Source organism: Drosophila takahashii, chromosome 3R, assembly GCF_030179915.1.
Source record: "Drosophila takahashii strain IR98-3 E-12201 chromosome 3R, DtakHiC1v2, whole genome shotgun sequence".
In the NCBI taxonomy this organism is placed as follows: Eukaryota; Metazoa; Arthropoda; class Insecta; order Diptera; family Drosophilidae; genus Drosophila; species Drosophila takahashii.
Window position 1 is genome coordinate 8,333,383 of NC_091681.1, and position 21,477 is coordinate 8,354,859.

The 21,477-nt window shown below is 38.6% G+C and overlaps 1 protein-coding gene and 1 long non-coding RNA gene across 2 annotated transcripts in view; both read right to left on the reverse strand.

The window, feature by feature from the left end:
- The window catches only part of LOC138913575 (uncharacterized), a 137,450-nt gene that overhangs the window by 103,168 nt on the left and 12,805 nt on the right, over positions 1-21,477 (reverse strand). The gene's annotated exons all lie outside the window — the stretch shown is intronic.
- Positions 460-7,877, reverse strand: Vha14-2 (Vacuolar H[+] ATPase 14kD subunit 2). The gene is made up of 4 exons (XM_017159986.3): positions 7,744-7,877; positions 7,605-7,686; positions 1,532-1,737; positions 460-1,464 (listed from the first exon to the last, which is right to left on the reverse strand). Exons 1-4 carry the CDS (start codon positions 7,795-7,797, stop codon positions 1,432-1,434), a joined length of 375 nt encoding a protein of 124 aa, XP_017015475.1. The 5' UTR covers positions 7,798-7,877; the 3' UTR covers positions 460-1,431.

A 21,477-nucleotide genomic window follows, 5' to 3' on the forward strand; every position in this document is an offset into this window, starting at 1 on the left:
AGGGAAAAAGGCTGGAATAGTTTGCTAGGGCGGGCCGAATGAGAAAAGATTAGAAGATTAGATTAGTCGTATATAAAATTGGATAAAAAATGGCATTTCCATAAGTAGGAGGTTATACGTTAAAAAACACCCAATATATAATTTTTTTACATGTTTATATTCCAGGTTATTGATTTGGGAGCTATATGATACAGTTGTCCGATCCGGCTCGTTCCGACCTGCAAAAGAAAGAAGACTTTTGGTAAAGTTTTAGCCTGATAGCTTTAAAACTGAGAGACTAGTTTGCGAAGAAACAGACGGACAGACGAATATGGCTAGATCGACTTGTCTAGTGATGCTAATGGGGTCGGACACGTCTCCTTTACTGCGTTGCAAACTTCTGACTGAAATCATAATACCCTCTGCAAGGGTATAATAAAGCAAGATGTCTATTTCTACATGTTTCTTGATCAACAAAAATAAAAGTTTTTATTGGTAATTCTTAAATGTTTAATTTTATGCTTTCCAACCCGAATAGGAGCGAGAAACTCTATGGCAATTGTCTGTAAATTCATTTTCTGGCTGCCTTCTGACCAAGTTTTAAGCATTTTATAGCAAAGCTTCGGGCGGCCTTTGGAGTGTTGGAGGTCCGGAGAGTTGCCTGCTTATAGGCTGCGCTTTTGTGGAGCCACCAGGGCTACATCCTCCTCCGTTTCTGGCTGGTTTCGGTTCCAGTTGCAGCAAACTTGTCACTGGAGCAGAAGTTTCTGAATGCATTCTCGGCGCCAACTTCTTGGTGCGAAAAGTTAGCGCAAAATACTTTGCTCAAATATTGTTTTCGCATGCTTTTGTTGCGCTAAGCAGCCCGTAAGAAGTCGCTTTTCCCCGACTTTCCCTGCAAATAGGTCCAGATCCATCCAGACGACGTAAATTGTGCTGTCTTTTTAAGAGTTTTTATTTTGTTAGTCCTCTGTTGTGCCTTTTTGGTTCGCTGTTTTGTTTTATTTGGTTTTATTCGGTTTGGTTTTCTTCTTGCATTTTGGCCATGTATTGGCATTTCAGCGCTTATTTGTATCGTTTTCGTTCACTTTGTTGTTACTTTTGCTATGGCTTTTCTTTCTTTTGTATTTGTTTTTGTGTGGTTGCTGTTTTCAATTTTGTTGCAAGCGCAACGCATTTTTGTTGTTTTCCTCTTTTCAGATTGTTGCCCCTGCAGTTTTTTGGCAATTTCCTTAAAACGCAAAAGCTGAAAAGTTGCCTGATGTACATACGTATAAGCTTTATTTTCTCCCATCATTTCTGTGTGAATATATGCACGTAGGTATCTTTTTTGAGAACAATTGGAACGACTTTGTAGCACTGGCATTGGCATTTGGAATGTATTTGAGAACTATGCAAATCTTTCATTAAACCCCAATTTCGATCCCAAAACTGATTGCCAAAGTTGAGCCGCTAGTGGCGACGCTCGGGCGGACTGATGACGCTCTGGGGAGGAATGGAAGGAATGCCAGAAATATGGGGGTAACCCGGCTAACGCCGCTGGCCAACTCACTAGTGCCCGCTTCAGAATCGAGTCCTTGGAGGCATTGTAGGGTTGCTGCTTCGAGGGAATCTCCAGCACAGTGGGCACAGCCAGATTGTGAGCATCGACAGTGGGACGAATCATATCCGCGTACACTTGATTGATCAAGATGATGGCTATGTCTGGTCGCCTCAAAAACTTATTGAAACATGCCTCAATCTGATTGGGAGTAGTGTCTAAAAGTATTAAAAAAACATTATTTACACGTAAATACGTACTGCCGTTTGCCGTGGCAAACCGATCATTGTATGTGAAGCGGACAACACGTGTGAGTTCTACTTTTATAATTCTGAACCATTCGCGTTTTACCCATGTACATAAATATATACATACACCCAAAAAAAAAGATCATAGAAACTAAACTATTTCTACATTAAAAGTAAACTATTGAGTGTCAAAAATTTCTCGAAACTCTGAGTATTAAACTAATGGACTTCGAAAGTATAAAAATGAAACTTTCGAAGTTGTCAAGCTTAAACTAACGAGTATACAGTTTATACTCACTCAGTGTACTGAAATTTGGGCTGCTAGTTTATTTTGTAAACTATTTAGTATAATGCCAGTATAAATATTATACCCCGTATTAAAGAGACAAAATTCAAAAAATGTTGTTTCATATATTATTAAAATTATTTTTTACATTTTTATAAATTACTGAAGGTAATTTTTAATTTAACAAATAAACATAAATACAATACATGTACAAAATATGTACGTATGTATGCATATTTGGGCAAATGCAGCCTTTTTACCGCTTATGTCGGTGATCATTTCCAGAGTGAACGCCGTCCAGATGAATACCGAAGCTTGGTCGAGGACGCTGATATTGAAGTCAACATTGCGCTGGCCGCAGAAAAAATGCAAGCCAATTGCAAGATCCTTAGTTTCCCGGCATCTGAAGCGCAATTCAAGGTGGTGTCAGTAAAAAGAAAAGAATTTACTCATTAGTTATGCACTAAGACACAATTTTAATGTACTTACATTTCAAATAAGCAAATATTAAAATTTTCACAAGTAATTTTCACAAACAAACCTTAAACAGACCGCAGCGTCGTTTACAAATTACACTAATGTAAAGCCCTTAAAATACTAACGCGTCCGAATAGCATTAAAAAGCGGTAACACTTTTTCTGTTCGAAATGTCCAGGTTTCAAGCCAGAGCATCCTGGCTTCACACCAGGAACGAAAACCGAAAACTTCGGTATAGAAATTAAACTCAGGACATAAACTTAACACTATTGAGTCTGCTCCTTACATTATTTAGTTTTAAATTAATACTGACAGTTTAACACTAGCTGTAGTTTACTTTTAATACAACGCTCATTAACTGTAAACTTTCGTATTTTTTTTTGGGTATACATATATATTGTCCTTTTTCCGGACAGATCTGTCCTTTTTTGGCTTTATCTGGAAAAAATTTGAATCATGCCTTGTCCGGAAATGTTTTTTTTTCAAGAACAAGGTTTTTAATGTTAGTTTTGCTAGTCGTTGTTTTTGGTTGCGTTTTTATACTGAAGAAATCAAATAAGTTTTTTTTTTTTTTTTTTTTTTTTTGAATTTGACTTTTTGTTTTAAGAAAAAGTTTTAAATTTTACAAAATAAAAACAAGAGAGAACGCTATAGTCGGGTGCCCCGACTATTAGATACCCGTTACTCAGCTAAAGGGAGTGCGAAGGAGAATGAGAAAAAAACTTTGATCTGCAGTAACTTTTGAATGAATGGTCCGATTTAAAAATAGGTATTGATAAACACGATAAAACTACATTTTTACTTTTCCGAAATATTGAAATTTTTGAAATCGTATATAAGCGATTGTGGGCATTAGAGGGGGCGTGGCACCTTTTTGAAACAAACTTGCGCTGCGTAGGAACTCCTAGAATCTGCATGCAAAATGTCAATCTCCTAGCTTTTATAGTTTCCGAGATCTCAGCGTTCATACGGACAGACAGACGGACAGACTGACAGACGGACATGGCTATATCGACTCAGCTAGTGACCCAAATCAAGTATATATACACTTCATAGGGTCGGAAATGCTCCTTCTAGCTGTTACATACTTTTGCACGAATACAATCTACCCTTTTACTCTACGAGTAATGGGTAGGGGAGTGTAGGGTAATTTGACGAGTAGGGTAATGTGACGAACTCGTCGAATCTCATATATGACGTCACGACAAAAATTCCAAATAAATGTAGTCGTGTCCCCTTATCGTGTCGACAATGTATTTGCAGTAATATTAATAAGAAGTCCCGTAATTTGTTCGTGAGGTAATTTTCGCTAAAAATGTGGTGCGCAAACTAGCAAACCCATTCAATTTACTTGTGTTTCAGCAGTGCCAGAGCAAAGATGAGTGGAAAATAAAATCAGGCAAATATATGCACGTATACATGAGATCTTTATCAACAGTTTTTGGTACCTCGCGTTTTTTTTCTTTGCGCCGTTTGAGAGTGACACCGTTTTTGCTCCAAGTCTACCTTGTAGGGTATCGTGACGAACTTTTTGTAGGGTATTGTGACGAACTTTTTTTATTCAAGAATTTTAACTGTTATCGTTGATTATTTGTAAAAAAAATATAATAATACCAGAGAACATTTACTGCTGCAGTTTTATTGTTGTTTTTAATAGTGACGTCAGTTTAATTTAATAAAAAAAAAAATTTTTTTTGACCATTTTTTTTTTGTAAGTTTGGGTATTATTTTATTACTTTTTTCTTTTCCGTATCGAAAAAACCCTTTCCGTAAATAATATATAAAAAAATTAATTTTTTTTTTGTAAAAAGGATGGTTTACACCAAACGCTGTGGGATTTGGCTACGTTGAAATTTCGAATCCAAATTTTTTTAGAAATATGCTCAGAAAATGTAAGCAACTTTCTGCTTTTACACTTTTAAAAAATATTGATTTTTGGAGAAGTTACATTAAAAAACAAATCGTTCGTCACATTACCCTACAACTTTTGAAAGTGCAAAAAAAGTAGGGTTCACGCCAAACGCTGCGGGATTTAGCTGCATTGGAATTTCGAATTTCGAATTTTACAGGGATATGCTCAGTAGATGTAAGCAACTTTCTGCGTTTACACTTTTAAATAATATTGATTTTTACAAAAGTTACATTCAAAAAACGAATCGTTCGTCACCTTACCCTACACTCCCCTATAAAAATAAAAAATAAAAAAAACAAGAATGGAAGCTAGCTTCGGCCACCGAAGCTTATAAACCCTTGCAGAGAAAGTGCATACCTTTAGTAAAATGCTCACGCTATCGGTGCAATTTAATGGATTCCAGATTCTGCGTGCCTATTTAAAATATTGTTTTTAAGTTGTCAAAAATCAAAACGCCTACTTCCTACAAAGTAGGGTTGTTAAAAAATCGATAGTGGACACCATCTATGGTTTTGGCAATTGATGGTGGTCACTATCGATACTATCGATAGTATCAGCAATTAAAATAAAATAAACAAATTGTTTAAATAAAGGAACATTATGAAAAACAAATTATGGAAAATGTGTGGTTGACTCATAAACATTAGGGGGAAAGAAACGGTCTAACTTTTACACCGTTTAAAGTGAAACAAAATTCGATGTTGAGCCTTAATAATTAAAATACGGTCGTATTCTTAAGTATATACTTTAAAATATTTTTTTTCCTTAAAATATACCAAAAGTTGCATGTAAAGTTCAATTATTTTTTTGGATCGATAGTATCGATTGTGGGTTCAAACCATCCATGTTTCCTAAATATTTAAGCCATCGATAGTATCGATAGTGCTATCGATTTTTTTTACCAACCCTACTACAAAGTTACAATGGGAGCCTTAAGATATAGTGGTCCGATCCGGCTCGCTCCGTCATACGTACTACCTGCAACAGAAAGAAGACTTTTGGGAAAGTTTCATCGCGATAGCTTTAAAATTGAGAGACTAGTTCGCATACACTCATAAAAATTAATTTCTAAATTTTGGAAATCTCGCCATTGAATCGGCCTAACTTTGAAAATAGAAAAAAAATTTCTTGTTATTAGAAAATTGTCCTTTGAATACAGAAAACCTTTCTTGTTGGAAAAAATTCAAGAAAGAATTTTTCTTAAAAATAGAAAAATGAAAATCTCATATGTTTGTTTTGCCGTCGCAGCCAACACATTTTTGTACGTATTTAAGGACAAAATCACCTTTGAATATATGAATGAAATGACCCTAGAATATAGGAAAGTAGCCATTGACTTCCTTCGGCTGCCGAATGTTAACGACAAGAAAAACGAAGTGGGACGAAGGGCCTACTCGGCCCGACTACTACCCGGCTACCGACTTCTCTGATCCCCCGAGCGTCAGTTGTGAAAAAAATTCGTGAGTGATGGACGTGATTTTCAAGCGGAAGCCTTTTTCCGAATATTCAAAGGTATGTAAATATGTATATAATTTTTTGTATAGCGGGCGTACAATTGTATGTATGTAATTAAAGGATACATTTCAAATCTCTTTACCAAGCGTATACCAATTTAGGTGAATTGTTTTTTAGCTAAGAGCTACGTACATACATACATTTGTACATAAATTTGTGGGTGTACAGTTCTATAATAACTTTATCTTATTACTCGCATTTTATTTATTTTTCAGAGTGAAAATACCTGCAGTTGCATCAGCCAAATAATTTGTTTGTCGAAGCTGTAATTTTGTTTTAAAACCTAAGGTAAGAAAAATATGTTGTATTTGTTTGACATACTTATGTATGCATGTAAATATCTATGCATGTACGCGGCTCACCCGATCTGAAACCCGATTTTCAACCCTTTCATATTCTGCTCCTCTCTCTCGCTCGCTTGACCTACGCGTCGCGACGTTTCGCTCTTCACTTTCTTAAAACTGACACGATCTGCCCTGCTTACATTCGGCCTCCCTTCGCGCAAAGGACTGTATGTAAATATATATGTATGTATGTACGTGTCTCTCCCGTGCCTCTCTCTCTCTGAAATTCGATTTTCAACCCTTCATTTTCTACCTGTCTTGCTCCTCTCTCTCTCGGTCGTCTGTCCAACGTGTTTGTATTTTGGCTATTATTAACATTACATTATTTCAAAAAAGTTGTTTATCTAAAAACAAATCATTGATATCCCAATAACTCTTTTTTTCTAGATGAGGAAAGGCGAAGAAAATGGATCACCTTAGGTCATATGGAGTTCAACAGACCTTGGGTAATAACAATGTTTTCTTGAGTCAAAAATGTGTTATTTAAAAATGTTTAAATGTTAAGTGTTAAATGTTTTAAATGTAAATAAATATAATATGCAAAAGAAAAAACCAAGTTACATTTTATTTTTAGGGTTTCAGTGTTAATATAAAACTTCCTTTCAAGAAATATTATTTCTTAAATCAAGAAATAAAATTTCTTGAAAGGAAATTTAAACAAGAAAGAATTTTTCTTGTTTAAAAGGTGCCTTTCTAAAAAACCCTTTCTTGTTTTAAGAAATTTAATTTCTTGAAACAAGAAACAAACCACCTTTAAAACAAGAATCGCCTTTCTTGTTTTAAGAAATATTTTTTCTTGTTTTTATAGTGGCTTTCTAAAAAACCCTTTCATGTTTTAAGAAATTTAATTTCTTAAAACAAGAAATATTTTTTCTTGTTTTAATGGTGCCTTTCAAAAAAACCATTTCTTGAAACAAAGGGGAGGTCGCCTTTGGCAAAAATTCAAGAAAGAATTTTCTAGATTTTAAGGAAATTCTTCGATTTTTTTTTATGAGTGTAGAAACGGACAGACGGACGGGCTGACAGACGGACATGGATAGATGGACTCGGCTATTAAGGCTGATCAAGAATATATATACTTTATGTGGTCGGAAACGCTTCCTTCTAGCTGTTACATACTTTAGCAGGAATACAATATACTCTTTTACTTTACGAGTAACGGGTATAATAATCTTATAACAGGGGAAACATTTTTTTAAATCAAACTTCAAAATACTTTTGAATACAACATTTCTCAATAATTCATATCTGTATTTGGATTCCAGATTTGTATGTATTAGTGCGAAACAAAGTCAAAAATTACCCTTTTTCACGACCATGAAATTGGTCTCACGATCCTCGTCGACTTGCCCAATGCCACCAAGCAAAAAGCCAACACACGTGTCCTTAAAAATTAGGTTGCTGATATATCTGATTTGGTCATACTACTACAAGCCTCCCACCTCATCGCCAATCACGGCAAAAAGACTTCCAAGCTCTTCCGAATGCAAAGACATGTTGTTATAGTTTCAGAAACACAAATGTAACACAAACTCTTGAAAGCAAATGATCGGGCCAACTGATGATAAATGCTCTTAATTGAAAATAAAAACATTTGTCGAAAGGTGAGCAATAAGTAGATTACCAAAATAAGTAAAAAACTTAAATCGCATTTATGCCTGCCACCAAACGATGTTTAAATAAAATAATAAAATACATGTGCATCTGCCGCCGATGACAAAACAATTGTTTGAGTGAAATGGATGTGGAAAAATGGGAGCCGGAACCGAAAAAGGGGAAAAACTGCACTTGACAGCTACGCCGCATTTGATGGCAAAACGCTGGCTGCACTCCGCTGTTTGTAGTTTTGTCAAGCGTAAAACAAGTTTTATAATTGTTCAAAATGTTTGCTTTGCGCTGTCCATTGCAGTGCAATTTAATAACGAATTTTTGTCAGTTGCTGCTCAAAACTTAATCGAAAACAATGGTCGGCAAGCGGTGAATTGTGTGTCAAATAGCTGGCTTACTCCCTTTACGCCGTTTACGTAATGCCGACAGCTCCTAATTGGATTAGATAACTTCCCGAAGGGCTGAGCCAAGATACGCATAAACCTCCGCCCACGAACTTGACGCACAGATCACCTTTGTGCCCGCGCCCATTGTCTCCTCTTGGAGCGAATCGCTCCAGATCTCTGGCCAAAATCCCAGACAGCCGGTTATGTGCACCAAGTTGGCATTACGTAGTTGCATGGCAACGGCAATGGCAATCCCTACGCTTAAATGCGGCTAATTGCCGAGCACGACTTTCGACAGACCAGCTGCCACTTGAACCCAACACAACACTCAACTCTAGTTAACATTTTTCAAATCAGCTCTAATTGTTTACAGTTTACATATCAATAGCCATTGTTGTTGTTGCCGGCGTGTGGCATAACTAATTATGATTAATGCTTCAAAGCCAGCCCCTGACATTTGCCATTAATTGACAGCTGGAGCAACAGCTCAGACACATGCACAGGAAGAAAAACACGACCTTTGAATATCAAACAACTTATGGGAAAAAAATCTATCCAAAAATTACTGTAGGTAATAGTGTGTTGTAGTTTTTTTATCTTAATTGTACCTAAAACAACAGATTTGTAAATGGGTCTTATTAGACCTTCATTAAAAGCATTAAATCAAGAGCAAGTCAAATATTCCAAAGTCAGTCGTATCACAAGCTAACAAAACTAAATCGCAACCAGGCATTTCATAAAAGAAAGTCCCTTTTTTTAACGAGTTTATTTTTTGTTCCCTTTTTTTTAATATTTTTTTGACCAATGGAATTATGTTTGGAATTAATGTTTTGTGTGATTTAATTGTAACACACATGATTTTTGAAGATCTGACAAGCTCTTAGTTTAACGGGAATCGTAATTTTGTAATACTTTGACCTAAAGGAAAAGCATAAATCTTTTTCTGTGCATACAAGCTTCCCCCGAGGTGCGTTGAACTTTTGGTCGAGTGGAAAAACTGTCATTGCACACACAGACCGACAATAAAATTGCAGCCATACTCTTCGCCGCAATCCCATATGAACTGGAACTGAAAACTCAAAGCCAAAACCCAATCGAAATCGCATCCCAGTCGAGCCATCGATGCTTTGGCCCGCTGACCTTTTTCCACACATTGCGATTGCTAATGGCGGAGCCATCGAAATCCAGCGAGCTAGCCAGCCCCAAACTCACAACCGGCGATTCATGCTACCAGTTTTAGTTTATTGACTACTGGCAACACCAGGCACAGCAGCAACAACAGTTGCAGCTACGGCAGCAACATCATAAGCAAACATAGGAAAAGCAACAGCAACAACGGGAACGGCAACAATGTGTCAAGTGACTTTTGCAGGCCCGGCTTCTTAAATATGGTGATGGCGGCATTTAGTTTTCTGCGGCTGGAAATTTTCACTTATGCCCAGCACGTTTTGCCTATTTTCCGGATTTGGGTAGCTGGAAATTTTAATTTTGATTTCGAGTGCTATGTTCTGGCCTTCCCTTTTTTCGATGGGTTTAGATTTTCTCTTTTTGCCTAGATTGTGTGACACGCACGGCCTAAACACTGTGGCTAAAACTCTTTAAGAATTAGGTTTGTTATGACCAAGGTTTTTATACCCGTTACTCGTAGAGTAAAAGGGTATATTGTATTCGTGCAAAAGGAAGGAAGGAAGGAAGCGTTTCCGACCCTATAAAGTATATATATTCTTGATCAGGGTCACTAGCCGAGTCGATATAGCCATGTCCGTCTGTCCGTCCGTCTGTCCGTCCGTATGAACGCTGAGATCTCGGAAACTACAAAAGCTAGAAGGTTGAGATTTTCCACACATATTCTTGGGCTTCCTACGCAGCGCAAGTTTATTTCAACTGAGCTAACGTCTGGCACCCACACCTTTTAAGATTTCCGAGAAGTATAAATGCAATTTTTTTGTGTATAATTATACCTATCGAAATGTAAAAGACATTTTTCAAATCGGACCATTCAATAAAAAGTTATACGCAATCAAAAAATGGTATATATCCATCTGCCTCGCACTCCCTTTAGCCGAGTGACGGGTATTAGATAGTCGGGACAACAACCCGACTATAGCGTTCTCTCTTGTTTATAAGTTAGATGTTTCTGTTCTGTTAAATTATTTTAATACTTTTATAGTCGATGGCCCTCACAGCTAGTACTATAAGAACCATGTTAGATTTCTGTTTTGTAAACTTAACTATAATATAGGGGAGAGGTCTGTAGGTTGAGACGGTCTGTAAGTTGAGACACTCAATTTCCTCAAAACTTATCCACTAAAAAAATTGTTTTTATTTTTTTTTTGTAGTCTTTTTTAGTGACAAAACTTTTTGGGAAAACATTATAAGCCAGGCTCTAGCCAGATTAAAGCTGTGAGAGTCGTGTACCATTTTCCCACAAAAAAGTTTTTGTCTACTTTTTTTAAAATTCCATTTAAAATTAATAACGTCCTTAAATTAACTTGATAAGAGATTTAAAACATTAGTATATTAACTGGTAACTAATTAAAAAAATAATCAGCTTAATGTGACAGTCAGAACAAAAGTTGTTAATTTTTTCCCGAAACATCCCATTTTGTGTAAGTTGAGACACTTTGAGCGTGTAAGTTGAGACACCCTTTTTTCATACAAAAAGGCCTTAGGCCAACAGGGGTCGCTTTCTGCCTAGTACATTTCTTTGATATTAGGGGAAAAGTGAATGTTCAAAGAGCCTTTTGATTTCAATTGTTATTTGGTCTAAGTTCTTAAAAAATGGATGGGAAATGATTTAGGACGAACTAAAATTGATTAAATTAACATAAATAAATAGTTCCTTAAAGTTTAAAGTACTTTTTGTGTGAGTATTATTGACTTTAAAAAGTGTCTCAACTAACAGACCTCTTTTTCAAAATGTCGTGGGAGTTTTCAAAAAAAATAATTTTTCAGTTTTCCCTACGGAAAAAAAATATTTTTTTTTTGTTTTTTATTAAGCTAATAGACTAACCTTTCGATCAGTACCAAATGCGTAAAGATTTATAAGTGAATGTCGAAATGGCAGATTAAAAACAAAAGGTGTACCAACCTACAGATCTCTCCCCTACTATATATTGATCAGGGTCACTAGCCGAGTCGTTATGGCCCTGTCTGCCTGTCCGTCTGCCCTTCTGTCTGTCTGTCTGTCAGGGTCAGACAGGGTCACTAGCCGAGTCGATCTAGCCATGTCCGTCAGTGCGTCCGCCCGTATGAACGCTGAGATCTAGGGAAATACAAAAGCCAGAAAGTTGGGATTACCCACTCATATTCTTGGGCTTCCTACGTAGCGCAAGTGTTTTTCAGCCGAGTGCCACGCTTCCTCAAACGCCCACAATCGCCCACAAACGATTATAAAACGTGTCTGGCGCTCACATTTTTAAAGATTTCGGAGAAGACATTTTTCAAATCTGACCATTCGTTAAAAAGTTATGCCCGATCAAAGTTTTATATCTCCACCTCCCTCGCACTCCCTTTAGCTGATTAACGGGTATCTCATAGTCGGGGCACCCGACTATAGCGTTCTCTCTTGTTTTAAAATACATACGTTTCCAAAGTTTAATTTATTAATGTTTTGCAAAAGACCGAGATCGATGTATGAGGCTTCCCAAAGAATAACCTACTGGAAATTCAGATTCCCAATTTTGAGAATTTTTCTTGAATGTGTGGACTTGACAGCTAACTCACTCATGCATTCAGAAGTCATTTGTTCAGCAGCTGTCAGCAGTGGGATCGTCGGCTGCTCGGATTGAACAATATCAGTTGGGAATGGCCACAGCAAATTCTTTTCCCCCGCTGTTGGCTCTCACGACTGGGTCGAGATGGTGCCTTCTGGCCGGGCTTCGCCTGCTCGTTTCTGCCTTTCGCCCTTCCATTTTGACTGGGTCTGAACTTTTGGAAGGCATTTGGAAGCATGGCTAAGTGCAAGCACGCCTCTTATTTGTTTAGTGCTTAAAATACCATAACATTTGCGGGATTATATAATCGAACCTGTCGCCGCCGCTGCTCCGCATGCACATCACGCAAATCAAGTCAAACCGAAATCCGAAAAATTCGCATTACGCTTTCTTCTTAGCTGAAATGAATCGAGTCGAAACGAAATGAAATGAACCTTTCAGAGCGCGTATCGCGCTGCTGCTGCTTGTGATGCTTTCTGCTGCTGCCGTTGATTATTCAACATTTTTATTGAAAGGTAAACAGGCGCTCGCAAGAGTAAGAGCTGTAATCACAAGAAAGCCATGTGCGAAATGTCAAATGCAGCCGAACCGAGAGGCAGTACATGACATCGACATTAACGTCACGGCGCCAACTCCGGCCGATATATCTCACTGCCATTCACTTGCCAGCACAACATACTATATTACTACATATATGCACTCCACTCTCTCTGCGCGACTGCCAATCAGTTGGGTTCGAAATTAAAATTAGCATAATGACAATATAATAAACAAAGGCAAAGGCTTCGTCAGCACTGCAAACCGCAAATGATCGCTAGCCAACCCAAGCCAACCCATCCAGAACTGCAGAATGGCATCAGGAAGTGCGGCTTTGGCATCCCACTTTACTTCTAATTGACAAAGGTTCTCTGCCCATCGGCACCAACCCATGAAAGAGGGTTTACACAAAACCAAACGGGCTAAAATAAATATATCTGTGAAATACAGATTATAAGAAAATATACAAACTTGCACCCAGAAAAAAAAGTACGAAAAAAATCAAGAACATTTTTCTTGATTTACGAACAATCCGTTCGCTATTTTTTGTTCATGAAAAACGAACGCCGCGGGGTCAAATCATGAACTTTTTGGTAAAATTATGAACGCGTCACAGAAAAGTGTTGCGCCTTGAACGATTGTGGTCAGATTATGAACAATGGTTCTGAAATTGCGAACGCTGTTCATAAACTATTTCTTGCCCGGACCGAAAAACATGCAAGTCTAGTGCCCCGTTTGTCCGTACTTGAAAAATTGGTTCCGTGGTCCAGCTGTTAGACCGTCCGCCTTTGACATAGAGTAGCCCAGGTTCGAGCCCGCGAGAGGACGTCGTGAATCGTAAATTTTTATAAAATATTATTTTAAATGTTAATATGTACTTCTAATAACAAATAAATTATATGACAACAACAAATTCTAAAATATAACATGTATTAAAAATAATTCAACCACTAAAAAAAAGAATATTAAATACTTCTCTACCAGGCGCACAGTAAAAACAGCAAGTGGCAAGTCCAGAAATCTTGTTTATTTTTGTTTTTTTTCATGAACTTTTTGTTCTCAAATTGACCCCAAAATGTTCTAAAAGTGACCCCATTCGTTCGCAAAGCATCCCAAATATTTCGTTCAATTTTTATGAACAAGCGTTCATGAACTGACAACAAACGGGCTTACGCACTTTTTGACCCCGTTTGGGCTTGCTTTTTGAACGTTTCGAACGGATTTTTTCTGGGTGTGACAAATCTTTAGCATAGACTTTGACATTGATGATTTTGAGTAATGAACAGCTTATTAATAAAAATGATTAGATTAAAGTGTATTTTAAATTAAAGTGTACTTTATTAGACAATTTATGTTAAAGTCTTACGCTCTTACCTAGCTATTAGAAACTCTTATTAATTGTATATGTGTACACTTACATCTTTCTGAAATTTAAAATGTATCTAAATTAAATAAAATGTACAAAAAAATCGTGAAAATAAAAAAAATAAGATAAAAAAGTATTTTTTTAATAACAACATAGTTTGAAAATGAAAAAAAATTATAATATAATTAAGTATTTATTTTATTCAACAACATTCTTGACATAAATAATGCTTCAAATTGATTCATGTATTCATTTCCATGCCAAATGAGTAGCTTTTAAATTTTAGCGCAGTGCACTTGCGAATTGCGCGGGTGCTAACTGTTAATGTGCAGTTGGTTATTATGCAGGGCCGAAGCCAAAAATCGTGTCAATGCATTGAACGCAGCTCTTTGGGTTGATAACCTCTGCTGAATGAATCGAATGTGGAAGTCCCAAGCCCCTCCTCCAACCCTCGTATTTGTCGATTCCATTGACGAACTGGGTCACCATGTGGCCGCTGAGTTGGCTCGCTGGCGGCATTTAGGCCTTATTGGGCAGAGCGGGCTTGCGGGTGTTGGCAGCCAGCAAAACCGTTAATAGAAATGCATTAAAATCAAAGCGTTTTGGCGTTTGTTCCAATTCTGAGAGCATGCCGCACATTAGTCTCGAGTAATGGCCGCCTGCAAATCACGCCACGAATCACAATTTATCAAGAAAACGTCACGTAATTACCAGTCGACGCCAACTACGAGATACATTGACAGTTGTCGGATACACGCGGCGCAGACTTCTTTCTTTCCGAATTCCCAGCAGCTGCCTGCCTCCGCCGGCAGATGCGTTTGATTTGTGTGCTCCATCCCGCCTCCCAGAACCAAAAGCCGAAAGCTAAGACCCAGAGTCGTAGCCCACAGCCCAAAGCCAATGCCTCGTCTTCCACAGATTTTGTGGCTTCATTGTGCTGTGTCTTATTTTGTATTCCAATCACAAAAGGCGTTGTCAAAGCGGCGACAACAGCGACGCCAAGAGTTGTTGCCAGTCCTCCAGCGAAAACAGTTTCTGACACACACTGTAGGAGCCCCAGAAGCCAAGAACCGATCGACACGTCACTCTCCACAGAATTTTCGAATCGAAAGTGGGCACGGGGACTCCTGGGGAAGTTCGAGAATGGAATAGCAGCTGCTCCTCCATCTGCGGATGGGAGTGCTGGCATTAGGAATTGGCTAGATCTAGGCATCAAGCCTACCATCTCAATATTTTAAGAAAAGAAAATATTCATTTATATCTACAGGGAATTACATTATTTAATGGATACATTTTTACGATTTTTAAAGAGTAAATTGTAAAAAATTTTGTACACTGTCCACGGAATATACAATTTGGCTTGACTACAAAACAACATAAAATTTAAGTAAGAATTTATTCAAGCTAAATTATTTAAGAAGTAACAAAATATTGAAAATTGTAAAGAGGAAATTTGATTTTTTTTTGTAAAGCCTAGTATTTAATCTACATAAAAGTGTTGTTAAGTAGGTTAAGTGTAAATTGTTTCGATTAAATAAAGAACTCGTTAAATATTCTGCTGTTTTAAATTTCGTTGATTTTTTCGTTATTTTTTCCCTCTCTGTATAGTCAGATAGTCATCATTAGGCGTGTTTAAAAACCTTAATGAGCCTTCATTCCCCATACCGCCTCTATAAATAGTTTTCCAAGATGAACATGCCGAAGATAAAAGGCGATTGTTGCCGGATGAAAGCCAAGTACCCAAAGGTTGTTCTCAGAATTTGTACTTTGTACGCCAGTGAGCTGAAGACTTGCGTTGGTAATACCCCTGTGAGAAGTAAAAAACCCATTACACTTATGCAACATTTCGTATTTTCATTGACTTTCGATGGCATGACAGGGCAGAAATCGGTGATAAAAATAAGAGTTTCGCCTGCTGCGAATTTGTGTATATTATGTGGGCTTACGCTAAACCTTTTCAAATATCTGCCGCTTAATTGCCCATTTAAATTAATATAAATTTCAATTTATGCACACGCACAGGCTGCCGAAATGCAAAATATAATGCGCATACCACATGTGGGCCCCAGCAACGCCTCCTCGGCGTTTCAGACACGCGAAGCGTGAAAGAAATGCTCGAATAAAGAAAATGAAATACACATACACCAGATCAACGCTTATAATACGCATCAAAACGAAATAAAATCGCATTTTTTGTGATTGATTGAGGCATGAGTAATGAAAAATTGAACGTGCAACAGACGCAGACAGGCGGCATGGTTAGCGATATGTGTTCCATGTCTGTATGACTCTGATTTTATGCGCTACATTACCTTTGATTTCGATTCATAACAAATCAGGCAGCAATTTACCTAAGAGAAGCGAAATAATAAATGGAAATGGAAGAATGGCAGAATGGAAATGGATGCGATAAGCGTGAAAAATATTTAATAAAACTGAATTAGCCCTGTGCACACAGCTGGAAATCTCTGGGCAAATTGCGATGACGATGAGAAGTCTCAGACTAAACAAAAGTTACCGGCCATATTAAAATGTCATCGTGTCATTGGTTCAGGACATTTGAAGGGTGTGGAGAATCGAGAGTCGTGGGCTGGGAGTTTGTCGTCCGACGTCCGAGGACCGAGAACAAAGTCCGGAACAGCAGCTAACGACGACATGATGAAGCGTAAACAAACATGTCCAACTGGCAGACAGGCGGCGGACAAACGCTAGCGAAAAGTAAAACAAAATGAAATTTTATTTTGCATTGGAAATGATTGCTGTGACTCACATGCCTTGGATTTTTATTTGTATTCGGAATGTTTTGCAAAAGTGCCAGCAGCATTTTCGGCCAGAGTCCATTTGCTAAACGCCCCTTTCGCTCGCCCCTTTGTTATTTTCCAGCCAACTAGGAGTAGTTTTATTTTTGCCCAGTTCTGTGTGATTTTTGCCCTGCCCCGAAAAGTTGCAGCAGAGAAGCTGGCCCCGAAAAAACCCAAAAACTCTCTGGGGGCACAGACACACACGTGGCCTGACTTTCGGGCGCTGCAGCTGCATTCGGAGTAGGAGTCGGAATCTGAATCGGAGATGGAGTTCCAGGGAGCCGGGTTCCAAGTAGATGACCCGCATGAAAATGCTGGCCCTGGCATATTTTTATGCCGCAAGCATGCAGGACAAATGGCTGAAATTTTTGCAGCTCCTGATGATGACGAGGACCGAAGGGCAGGAAGACGAGGGCGATGGGAGAATGGAGGGGCGGCAAGGACAGCGGCGGCTGCAGTTAGTTTTCGACATGTGTACGTGGCCCGCCATCAGCAGTAGTCTGGTCCTTGCAAAAAAGTCACTTCCCCGTGGCAGCCCTTCCCTCACATAGTTTCTTGCGCTCACACAGTTGCAGCGTGCACTTCGAAAAAATATTGTACTTTTACTTCAATGCTTATCTAGTCCGCCCTGAATTTTCCATGGGTAATATGATTTAAATAAGTGTTTTACAGACCAAGTAAATTAAAGAGCTCGATATGCTTTATGTGGTATTTTCTATTAATTATTGCACACTTCCATTGAAAATTCAATTTTCAAAAATAGTTATTCCGATTTAGCTTTGACTGCCTTCTAAGACTCAAGATATTTTTAAGTATTCTTAATATGAGGAAAATGTAAAATTTATTTCCAGACTTTCCCATGATATCACTATAATGTCTCCATGTGTAGCCTAGATGTTTCCGTGTCTAGTTCGTGAGGGGACAAGCCCAGGATGGGAATATATATGTGGATGTGGGGAGAAATTGAACAAGTCGTTTGTCGGCCGCCCTAGGAATTTATGTGAGCAGAGAGCGCGTTGCTCGAGTTGAAAATTAAACATTGCGTATACGCCTAGGTGCATAATAATTCATGCCTGAAGTGGAGGCTGCCACAGCTTCCCAGGCGACTGCAGGCGAAATTGTGTGTAAAATGTTTTAATATGAGCTCATAATATACGAGCCACCGACAGGACGGCAACGGCGACGGAGACGGGGCTGCCCAAAGTGAGTGGACACCGCAGCTCAATTTGTGATTTATAGACATTGGCCCTGGCTTGGGGTGCAAGAATAGGACCTGGGACCCCTCGCGGTTATTGGAAGAGCGTATTGGCCAGCAAGTGTTGTTCTTTCTGCTGCACTTCGGGCCAAAGGCCATGAAATTTTATTGTTTAGTTTGCTGGCCGGCCAAGGCATGCGATATGCCTAAAAATGGCTGCCAGCCGGATATCCTGTGGCGCACAGCCGGCAATTGAATTTACATTTGGTTGTACTCTGTCGGAGAAAACTGAAAAACACTCAGAGCATCGTGCGCTTTTTGCTACTAACTTTTTGGCATTTGTTTTCGTTGCTCTGTTGTTTCTGTGTCTTTTTTTTTAATTGAGCTGGAAGTTGTTTGTGCTCTCGAGGACACTCTGGGATAACAATAATAAAATTCTACGATATTTACTCGCTGGCCAGCGAGGCGTAGCTCCTGAATGCTTTAAAGTCGGGGCTCGCAACTCCCATTTTCCGATCGAATGGGCCAAATTCAATCAGGAACTGACCTAATTATAACATGCGTAAATCCTGCACACAAAACACACCGCAACTCTGATTTTGGTTGCCCAGTTTTTGCAGTAGGCTCTGTTTAGTAGTTGGTTTCCATTACCGAGCTGGCCAGCTCATGTGGTTTTCCATTTTTTCAGCATTTGAGCTGAAAAATCAATTATGCCCTGACTGGTATTTAATTAAATATTGTTGGCATTTTTTTGTTTACTGCATATTAACGCAATTATCGAAGGGGGCAGTGGCGGGCTTAGGCATTTGATATATATTCAATATTTTTTGCACGCCAGCAAAAAATTCCACGCCCTCGGCAGGTGGTGAAAAAGGACGCGGATGGAATGGTGATCGGTCCTGGGCGAAATGCAATTGTGAAGCGTTTTGCAAATATTTTAGCACTTTTAAATAAATACATGCCGGCGGGGCAGCTGCACTTTGGTGCAATTTATGGCAGCAAAAGTTAAAACGAAAACCAAGCCAAAAAATGGCATTCACGTTAGACGTGGGGAAAGCCGTTGACTGGGGTTGGCAGGCCCCGCAAAACTGCCGTGTGTTGACGTTTCCAAAAATTTAAATATTTATTTTAAATTTTTGCACTGCACTAACATTTTTGTTTTGTTTTTTATTTCCCAGAGCGAGACTGCTTCTGGCTTCCGGTCAATTTCGATAGTAGTAACTGGCATGTAAACGGGAGCTAAGCTTAAATAATGGTGTTCAAATAGAATGCATCCATCATTCATATACGAAACGTAGCTAGGAAATAACGTCAGAAAATGCTTAATGTCATTTGTATACATTATCAGCAAAGACCTTTGCGTTTTACTGATAGCATGATATATGTCGAATTTTTAAAATTTATTTTCTGGGCAGTCATGTTCAGGCTACGACTGAATTTTGCCCAATTATTTGATTAAAATACCGGATTGCTTTCACATATTGGGAGTATCACTTTACACTTGCGATAATCCCAAGTAAAGACGTGGGCCAAGGTTATGCCCTAGGGAGCCCTTTACTTTTGTTTCAGCCAACACGGAGGTCGCACTTAAAGAACGGGGTGCAACTACTGTACTGTACTGTAATGTACTGTACTGTAATGCATGTTGAACATTAAGATTTAAGATTAAATCTTGAAGGAGCATGACTAATATATTTAAACTGCCCAGCAAGATTATTATGAGGTTTTAAAATTATTTTAAGTAATAACATCTTAGTTTTCAATCAAATATTTTTTTGATGCGAATCAAACATTTTTTAAATTAAAACGATTATTCCTAAAGCCTAAACAATAAATTCCAATATACATTTAGGATAAAAATAAAAAAAATTGAATTTAAATTTTAAGTTAGATTAATGCCGCACTTCAGCCAGATTATGTTGTCTAAAATAAAGATTTTTTCGAGTGCATCCTGCAGGCTTGCTCGTCCCTCTTCGATGGGTTCAAGAGCCCACACCAATGTCATTGACACGCCGCGAAAGTAAAAGCCAAACAAAACGGACGTAGCTTGAGGGCCACGATGGGCCAGGATGTTTGGCTGAGTGGGCAAATGGAATCGACTCGCCATATTCCGACCTGGCCAAAAGGCCCTTTTGCAATCTGGGCAATATTCCACAATATTCCACGAACTGTCGTTAATTACACAAATGCAAAAGTCTGTTGAGCGGCCAAATTGGTTGGTAATAAATAAATTCAATTGAATAATTTATTTAATTTATTTTCGGGGGCTGCCGGAGCGTGACACAAAAAAGCAGTAAACAAACAAAGTGTTTTTTTCAGCTCGGCCCCTTCTGTGTGTGGCAGGTCGGCAAATAAATGTGCGAAAAAAATTTGTCCGGGATGCGGAAGTGTGCTGCAAGCTGACATCGAGGTGTTAGAATTTGGTGCAGCGCAAAAAAAGGTGCCGTAAACCAAAACAACAAATGGCAAACGGGCCCAAGCACATTTTTCAGAGCCACACAAATGTGTGGCACAGGCCGAGTGAATTTGTGGAACGAAAACAAATCGTTTAATTGGCTTAAGCAAAACGTAACCATTATATGGCCGCACCGTTGCCGATTATATAACCATCCATATCCCAGCTCAGCCCAACAACGATGCTGTTGACAGCGGCGTCGACTTCGGCTTCGACTTCGACTTCGGGCAAACCAGTTTTGCAGTTTGCCAGTTTCCCTCCGCCGCCACGGCAACTGCTTCACTTAACTCCGCCGATCTACTTGCTCCGTTTTTTAAGAGCAAACTGACGCAAGGGTGCCACACCACCATTCGCACCACAAGAGCCAACCACCAAGCGACACCGCCGCACCACCGATCAGAGCGAACCACTCAGCAACGGGTTTGGTGTGTTAGCACAGTGGACTTTGGCTAAGAGAATCGGATGCATTCCGACTGAAAAGGGCGTTTAATGTTTTTGTAGCTAAAAAAAATTAATACCAATTAATTAGTTGCTTTAAAAACCAAATCAATAAAAAAGGTGTTTAAGTAAGACATTAACAATTACACATAAATATTAATAAAACATGAAAGGAAGCTACCTTCGGCCAGCCGAAGCTTATATACCCTTGGAGATAAAAGAAAGCTCACTCGGTGCAGTTCCAGGGATTCCAGATTCAGCGTTTCTATTTATTTAAATTTTGTTTTTAAGTAGTCAAGAATCAAAACGCCTACTTCCTACAAAGTTACAATGAATTTTCTTATATTTCTATGAATATTCCTATAGCCTTAAGATATAGTGGTCCGATCCGGCTCGCTCCGACATATGTACTACCTGCAATAGAAAGAAGACTTTTGGGAAAGTTTCATCGCGATAGCTTTAAAACTGTGAGACTAGTTCGCATAGAAACGGACAGACGGACAGATAGACTCGGCTATTGGTGCTGATCAAGAATATATATACTTTATGTGGTCGGAAACGCCTCCTTCACTGCGTTGCAAACATCTGACTGAAATTATAATACCCTCTACAAGGGTATAAATATATAAAGATTAGCCACCTAATAATAAAATGAAATAAGAGTTATTTGTTTT

Excerpts from the sequence above, each read along its gene's own strand:
- Vha14-2 (XM_017159986.3), bottom strand. The coding sequence starts at position 7,797 with ATGTCTTTGCATTCGGAAGAGCTTGGAAGTCTTTTTGCCGTGATTGGC. Across the intron at positions 1,738-7,604 it reads TTTCATGGTCGTGAAAAAGG|ACACTACTCCCAATCAGATT; the intron begins GTAATTTTTGAC and ends TAATACTTTTAG. Across the intron at positions 1,465-1,531 it reads CGATTCTGAAGCGGGCACTA|AGCGTCATCAGTCCGCCCGA; the intron begins GTGAGTTGGCCA and ends ATTCCTCCCCAG.